General features: G+C 45.6%; 1 protein-coding gene across 3 annotated transcripts in view; it reads right to left on the bottom strand.

Annotated features, from left to right (window-relative positions):
- Positions 1-8,752, bottom strand: part of Cdc7 (cell division cycle 7) — a 19,394-nt gene that overhangs the window by 4,138 nt on the left and 6,504 nt on the right. For all 3 annotated transcript variants that reach the window (XM_005359639.3, XM_026784990.1, XM_026784988.1), the window contains 7 exons: positions 7,083-7,176; positions 6,856-6,998; positions 5,614-5,863; positions 4,963-5,058; positions 4,016-4,191; positions 3,094-3,176; positions 1,055-1,204 (listed from right to left, as the gene is read on the bottom strand). In XM_005359639.3, the coding sequence (XP_005359696.1) occupies positions 1,055-1,204; positions 3,094-3,176; positions 4,016-4,191; positions 4,963-5,058; positions 5,614-5,863; positions 6,856-6,998; positions 7,083-7,176 (992 nt within the window). The remainder of the gene's footprint in view (positions 1-1,054; positions 1,205-3,093; positions 3,177-4,015; positions 4,192-4,962; positions 5,059-5,613; positions 5,864-6,855; positions 6,999-7,082; positions 7,177-8,752) is intronic.

Raw genomic sequence — 8,752 nt, 5'->3', positions numbered from 1 at the left:
TGTCACTCCTACCATGTAAGCACGTGCTAGTCTCTGGGACGGACAGATGATGTCACTCCTACCATGTAAGCACGTGCTAGTCTCTGGGACGGAGTCCTAATAAGTATTCCATTTTTCTAAATTGTATTTTCCATGTAGGCAGGGTGGGGGCAAAAGTATGTAGTTCTTAAAGTTTGTCAGTCAATTCTGATATGTATTTCTGTCTACAATCCCCTGGTCCTGGGGCTGGGCACACAGCAGCTTAGTTGCTGTGGAGCAGGCCACCTGAGTCTGTCCACGGCACCCACTGACGAGCTGGGGAGCAGCAGCTGTACCACTGCTTGGAGAAGAGACACACGTGGGATCTGAGTCTGGGCCACTAGAGCAAGGCTGAGGTCATTCTCAGGACCCCGTGGAACGCACCTTCTCAGTCTGAACTTATATTGCTAATATTTAAGCTCACGAGCTGGGTGTGCTATCACACATCTGTAACACAAGCACTCAGGAGGCACAGGCAGGAGGACCTGTGAGTTCCACGCTGGCCTGGTATGTAGTAAGTGCCAGGCCAGCATAAGTATAAGAGACCCTGCCTCAAAAAGTAAAGAAATTACACGTATGTGTGACAATGTGCCGTAAACGAAGGTCGGGTAGTCTGACCTCTCTGCCTCCCTGAACCCAGAAAACTACACATTTCCATTACCTTCCCTAGGGCGGTCTTTCCTTCCGCGCCAAGAACCTGACGCTTAGTAAACAACGCATTAAATTTTACTATTAAAAACATTTATACCACCAAATTACCACCAAATTACCACCAAAGAGTTAAGATTACAACGCTGACTTCTAGCTGGCTGACAAAGAAACGCAGAGCCCGGCTTCTGGTACCAGAGCCATTAGTGCTGTGATCCAGCAAATGGTTTCATGTTGTAAACAACCGTTTTCAGGCAAGAGACAATTTCCTAGGAGTCAAGGACTAAGAATACCAAGAAAGATATTTGCGAGAATTTTTAAGAATTTATTTAGCAACTTATAGGCGATAATGAAAAGCATCTGCGTTGCTCTAGGACATGAAACTCACCGAAAGCTTTAGCAGCCTGGACAGTTTCCCTGGACCCTCGGACTGTCATGATCTGAGCCAGAGCAGTTAAGTCGTCGCTGGCCTTGTAGAACGGGTATCGCCCACTGAGCAGAGAGAGCAGGATGACACCTGCTGACCACATGTCGATCGCTGCGACAGGAAACCAACATTAGAACCCAGCCTCCGCTGTGAGCGTGCGGCCATCTGACTGGGGGCTGCGGACCTTTCCTGTGAACTGACATCAACAGAGTCCCACCAAATAGCTCTGGAATGGCTACCTATGTTTCTGAGGAGAAACTTTAATGTATGACCACAGCTCCAGTTCAACACTTCCTGCAAAGTACTTTTCTCTCTTCAACACTGGAATTAGAAACATTTCATCACTGTGAGTAAATGTACATCACAATATAATCAGAGGAAATTCAACAACAGCTACATGGGCAGAAACCTGGATACTCCTCAGGAATGCACCTTGGTAGTGAGACACCGGGCATTAACACCAGCACAGTGCAACCCTGGGTCTGAGCCCCAGGACCAGGAGAAAAACACAGCCAACCTGACTCGAGCCTCCTTGTCGCTGTCCCCAGCCGCTCACCACTGTCTGCTCCTCCACCCTGTGCTGAGGTTCCTCAGAATTCCAATCTCTTCCCTGCATATTTCCCAGCTCCACCACAGTACAGCTACAGCCACCATTTATATCCTGATGCTCAACCGTGACTCCATCCCAGCTCCTGCCCTGAGCTGAGGACTCTTACTCTGCAGGACATTCTATTTGGACGTGCCATGAATCTCAACCCGGCTACGGCTCAGTCCAGTTAGATCTTTCTCTCCTTCATTCTCGGTCTTGTTTCTGGACATGCCCACACCCCTCAGGCTGGCAATATAAACACACTGGATGCCGTTTCCCTCCAGTACCCCAACCAACACCTACTAGCTGTGCTTGTCAATCCCTTACCTTCACCCTGTTACCTATTCACTCATTCATGTACTCCTCCCTCAGCTGGGCCTCTGTAGGACACTCAGAAGCTATTCCTTCTGCAGCCTCCTACAATACAATTCCTACTGTCTGTCCTTGATGGCATCTATGGCCCACAGTCCAAGGTTTAACAAGCGCCATCCGTGTCTTTCCTGTGTACCTCCAATCATGTCCTCATTTCTATTTTACACCAAGCAACACTAGACTAACTAACGGCTTCCTCTACTGCAGAGTCTCGGGTCTTGCTCACTGCCAATCTCCAACTCTACAGTATTTCCTCTCCAGTCATCTTCTCGAGGCCCCCCTTCACATGCCCTCAGTGTCTTGTGACCACGCGTCCTAACTGGAATGTAACGAGGCAGTCATGCTCATGTACACGCCACTAGTGTCACAGGACAGGTTCATAACGAAAGACTTCTCCGAGGCCCATGATCCACGTGAGTAGTGGGCATCATCTCGTCCATCTAACATGGCGTCTCCAGGCCCCACCTCCACAAAAGGAGGCTCCTGCACTTCTGACAGGGTCTTCAAGGCTCTACGACTTCCTGGATTCTAGAAATCTTTTCTCCTTTTCAAAGTCTGTTAACTGTTATTGCATTATTTTCATGGTAACAAAATACTAAAAAAATGTCTGTGCCACAGAAAGCATTGTGCAGAAATTTCTGAGGTGGAAGAGAACGGGAAAGTGCTGCAGCCCTGACGCTAACAGGAACACTGGACAGCACCCCCCCTCCCCCATACAGGAGTCCTTAGGAAAGAGTGGCAGCCCTGACGCTAACAGGAACACTGGACAGCACCACCCCCCCCCCATACAGGCGTCCTTAGGAAAGAGTGGCAGCCCTGACGCTAACAGGAACATTGGACAGCGCCCCCCTGATACAGGGTAAGTGCTGCGGCCCTGATGCTAACAGGAACACTGGACAGCACCCCCCCTCCCCAATACAGGTATCCTTAGGAAAGAGCAGCAGCACAATCAGAAAGAGGAGCTGCTGCAGCTGCCAGGACCTCAACCTCAGGCATGGGGATAAGCGCTCCAGATGACTCCGCACCTCGAGATACGCACCTGTAGTTTGGTTAGGACACTTGGTCAGGACCTCCGGTGCCCTGAATCCTGGTGTGCCTGCCCGAGGGGCAACCTGCTGCCTCCTTGTAAGGAAAAAGAAGACACCTAGTTACGTTAAAATTGAGCTATTAGTGGGGCATGGGGGATACATGCCTTAATCCATCCTAGCTTGAGAGACAGAAGCTAGCCTGGTCTACACAGGTAACAGTTCCAGGACAGCCTGGTCTACACACACAGACAGAGCTCTAGGACAAGCTTTATTTATTAGAACACAAATAATATACCACTATATAAGCTACCAAATTAGTTCACATGAATTCTGCCCTGGTGTCAGCAGAAATAAAATTCGTATAAGCACTGAACACTCCCTGTGATAAACATTCTCAACTGACTTTCATTCTCCTCTGCCAACCCCACACACTGGCGCTAGCCCAGATGGATTTCAACACAGTTTTCAAGTATAAAAACAGACGGTAGGCAATAAAAAGTGTGATAGAAAAACAGAATACAACAGGAATTCATATAAAAACCCTTTGGTTGGGGGACCTTGAGTTACTGATATACTCAGTCACGTGTAGATTTGAGTTAATCGGGAAGAACCTATAAAAACCAAGCCTAAAGGAAAAACTTTCCAGGCAGAGAAGCGTACGAAGCCTTATTTGGTTCTGGTCACTCAACAGGCAGGAGCAGTAAAGTCAACAGAAACAATGACTTCTGCGAGCATGTCTCCAAGCGCCTCCCCACCCAGCCACAGCCGCGTGTGAGGGCAAATGTGCTTTCCAGAGAAAGAGTTCTCATCACACAAATACGTGACAACCGTAATTTACCAGCGTGCGGCTGTGTACGGGGCCCATGTTTACTCCCTGCACCCACTAAACCAAGATCCCACCAGTCCTTCCCAGTCTAAGTGTGTCTGGCTTACCTCGCCAGGCAAATGCTGCACACTCTGTCTGTTCCGTAACAGTCGCAGGTCGGCACGGCCGGGCAGGAACTGGCAGTTTTCCTCACCACGCTAGTCACAGCTTTGGTAGAAACGGCTGCCTTTTTTGTTGCTAGCTTTCTTGAGATTACGTCCACAGTCTTTGATTGCTTTATGAGCTACAAAAAAAGTCGTATTTTCTATTTTTGTGGTATTTAACAGACACTTTCAAATGCTGGCACAGTAAAAAGCATTATCAGAAGCATGAACTTCACTCAAAACTGCTGAAGGAGCTACAGACTACAATCAGCAGCTGTCTACTAAAATGAGTTAAGGCCGCTGGGCAGGGTCCTATATGTTAGTAATAGCTGAACTGGGGAGGCTGAGGCAGGATTCCAAGTTCGATGCCAACCTAGGCTGGGTAGTAAAATCCTGCCTCAAAAAAAAAGTTTGGCTTTCTGTCTACTAACATTAAGACTCACTAGTTAGTGTGGCAGATATGACGCTGTATTAGAACATGTCCTGACATACTAGAGAAGCACCTAACAGCACCTACAGTTGCTAATTACCAAGGTCTGATTCCACTTCACAACTGTAACACGCAGTTACACTGCGTACATCTGTTGTCCGAGCGCTTGCCGCCAGAGTCCCTAAGTCAATTTAACACCACCTATCCTGAAGGCACATTACAGGTCTATTTAACCTACTGTGTGGGGACTGAGGTGCTGTGAGCTCAGGTGGAGTCTAGCCCTGTTCTAAATGTTCCTCTAGAGAAAGAACAGCAACAGCTAATCAGAATTAAAAACTCCATCAAAAAACTTCAGAAAAAAATTAAAGATCGACTTTTGAGTAAAACTACCTTCTGCCAAAGCCAAACTCTACTCTAGCGCTAACTCTGGTGGATTCCCTGAGCTCGGCGGGCAGTTGGGCTGCGAAGCTACATTACTTACTTTCTCTGCAGGGCTCTCATGTGAAATGGAGCTGTGTATATTGAAATCTCTTTCTCCAAAAACAGAGCGCTGGACAGAAAGGCCTACAGATCCCTCCTACAATACCAAGGGAAACAGGGAAAACAAGGATTACATCTGTAACACTTTCTGCCAGCGGTACTCTGCTCGAGTTTCAGAACAAGACAGCTGCACCCAAGACATGAAGGAGAAATAGCTAGGCAACTTGTAACACCCACACCATGTCACCAGTACACACACACACACACACACACACACACACTCACACACACACAATCCCCCACCACCACCAAAGTCTCTAAAGCCACTTGCACAGATGCTTCACGTTCCTGAGCAGCTAAAATGGAGACAGACACTTGACATTTTCCCCCATAATGCTTTTTAAAAAGGAGGACATGTACATTTTGTAACACACAGGAAACCCCCCCCCATTTTATTATATAATGCACTCTATAACTGCAGAGACTGCAGGCTGATAGAGCAGGAACCTTTAGCCTGAATGGAGTGACAACCCTAGTGACGAGGCTCACCAACTGAAATGTGTGACCTTTAAAGACCTAGCCTTCTATCCCCCTCTGACGGCTGATGAAGAACACTCTAAATGTTCGTATTTGAAAATGTAAAAGGCAGAACCTTTCCGTCTTTTCCTGGCTTAATGTGAATTTGTGTGTTTGCGTAGGATCTTTTGACGGATGTTTTTGGGGCACACTGCTGATCCACATTTTTAGGTGCTGGGCGACTCAGTGATCCCTTGTGTCCAGTGACTCCGTGGTACTTGTTTCGTGAACAACCTTCCTGCTGGGCCTCAGACTGGACAAACTTGAGAAGCTCAATTTTTGTGTCATGGGTTCCTTGGGCCAAACCAAAGTCCACCAAGGCATACCTAAGAAGCAGAGTTCAGTATTATCACCTTACTATAGCAATTTAATAACCTTAGTAACCTTAATAACATCCATCCAAACCATTATCAGAAACTGCAATTCACTCCAGAACGATTAAGAATTTATGATGGGGGGGTGGCTAAGAGATGGTTCAGCAGTTAGGAATACTGCCTGATCTTCCAAAGGACCTAGATTCAATTCCCAGTACCCATATGACCACTAAAACGGTCTGTAATTGCAGTTCCAGGGGATCTGAGTATCAGAAAGGATGAATCCTTTAAGCGACCAGTCAGTTAAGCACCCTCTCTCTGCTTCTGGCCTGTGCGGAGACAAGGCAGAGGAGAGGGAGTGACAGAAACAGAAGGCGACACCTGTGGCCATTCAGGAGTGGGAGGTGGGAGAGGCCTACAGCGGGCAACTTCCACTGAAACAAGTACAAAGAAATTACAGAGAAACACAGGCTACAGAATTGGTCTTAGTTTCCTGATCATACTAAGTATGATATACAGCATAAATACTATTTTCAGCTTGTAACATCTCTTCCATATTTAATCAAAATGCACATAACAACTTTGGGGTTAAAAGGGCTCTAAGGTCAAAAAAGGCTAGATTCTAAGTTTGTCTCATCTAAGAGCGTATCTCATGATGTCCATGTGTTATGAAGATAATTTTATTTTCCTCGTTGCATCTCCTCTCCCCAATCACAATAAAAACTTGAACAGAAACAAAGTGAGCACCGTGGTTGTCTATATTGTATGTCTAAGAGACAACGTGAGCACCGTGGTTGTTTACATTGTATGTCTAAGAGACAACGTGAGCACCATGGTTGTTTATACTGTCTGTCTAAGAGACAACGTGAGCACCGTGGTTGTCTATGTTGTATGTCTATCTAAGAGACAACGTGTGCACCGTGGTTGTTTACATTGTATGTCTAAGAGATGAACTCCACAGTGCAAATTCAACTCTCATGTTTTCTGGGATTCTTCCTACTTACTTTTTCAGGCGTCTATTATATAAAAAGTTGCTGGGCTTCACATCACGGTGAACAATACCAAACTGATGAATCCGTTTCAAAGCAATGAAGAGATTAAACATATATTCTCGCACTTCTTCAAAGGAAAGAGAATTCAAAATGTCCTAAAATAGAGTTATGAACCAAGTCACAAAATTACTTCAGCTAAACATTTAGCTAAGCAAAGCTATAAAACTATTGAGACCTACCAGAAACGACTCATGTTCCAGATACGGCATGGCAATAACCACATGGTCATCCTTCCTGAAGCAGTACTTAACTCCCATGACGTTGTCCTGTCCCCTGGTGGGAAACGAACGCACAATGCATTTTAGAGGGAAGGTCAGAGCGCTGCAGCTTTATCCCTTAAAAACTGAATTAGTTCAGCAACGCACATGTACTTACTACTGGAATATGCAACAAAATCAAATTAGGGAATACAATCATTTAACTGACATATAAAAGGTAAATTTTTCAAACAAAAATAGCACCATAAGGTTACTATGAGAAATCCCGAGTTTTGAGCGAGGACATGGGCAGACAACAAGACAGATAAGAGGGGTCAGAGCGAACGGAAGAGCCAGAGGGGACGGAGGCCTCCAAGGAAACAGTGTCCTTTTATTTTTATTATTGCCTTTTATTTTATTTTTTCTGTCTTACTAGTATTTTGTCTATATACTGTGGTTTCTGACCTTGTGTTTTTATGGGTTTTGTTTGGGGATGTGTGTGTGTTTCTCTTTTCTCTTTCATTTCATCCATTCAGAGATCCTCCTGCCTCCCAACTCCTAAGAGAGAAGGTGCGCACCACCGCACCTGGCTTCAGTCTGTTCTCTGTTTGCCTGTGTTCACTTTCCACACAGAGAAAGGGTGTGGAACTGGGTGGATGGGAAGGCCCGAAAAGGAAACCATGATGAGAACACATTGTATGTAAAGTTCTTCAGTTAAAACAAAACCCCAAACTTCAGTCTGCCAGCATCCTCCACCCTTCTCACAAATGAGGGAACAAGGCAAAGGAGAACGTCCCCAAAGTCACGAAAGGAGTTAAGTCGTGGAGGTCTGACTGAACCCAGGCAGTTTCCTCTGGAGTAGAGACTCCTACTCTCTGAGCTAGAAGGGGACGTTAGAAGGAAGTTATCAGTAGTTAGCGGTAAATTAGGAACAGAAGAGATGAAAGCATCTAAAACCCAGTCAACAAGGCATTAAAACCACACCTTCCCAATGGGAAGCCAAGCAAGGGACTGAGAACACACTGGCAGAAAAGATACCTTTTTTAGCTCAGGTTCTCTCAGGTTCAGTCTGATCTAAAACCTCACAGAGATCCTTCTGCCTTAGCACTGCTGAGATTATAGGCATCGCCCGACTTGGGCAATGCCAGTTCAGGAGTAAAACGAAGAAGCTGAGGATGGTATTTACGTGTCTGGCTTGAACAACTGAGCAGGCAGATGTAGTGTCTTTTATACACAGGCAGAGGAGAACAATTGCTGGACTGGTTATTTTCTGGCTAGGCAAGACAGATTAAACTTTAGGGGTGTATGCGTACATCCAATACACAGACAAATTAATACATCATCTTGTTCATACACGGAAGCCAATAAGTGGATCTCACAGAGTAGGAAGCAAAACAGGATCACTAGAGATTCAAGGTTAGTGACAATGGTTATCAAAACACATCTGGCTGCCAGTAATAAGGCCTGGTGTTGTGCTGCACAGTAGGGTGACTATAGTTCAGTGCAATTTATTTATACATTTCATCTGAGGTCTGAAATACAAAACAAGATAAACCTTTAAAGAGACAGAATTATTACTGCACCTGATTTTGCTTATATAAAATTATTATATCATGCTCTATAAATGTGCAATTATTTTGTGTCTGTTAAAA

The sequence above is a fragment of the Microtus ochrogaster genome, linkage group LG1 (genome assembly GCF_000317375.1).
Source record: "Microtus ochrogaster isolate Prairie Vole_2 linkage group LG1, MicOch1.0, whole genome shotgun sequence".
NCBI classification, from domain to species: Eukaryota; Metazoa; Chordata; class Mammalia; order Rodentia; family Cricetidae; genus Microtus; species Microtus ochrogaster.
This window is presented reverse-complemented; position numbering and strand designations above follow the sequence as displayed.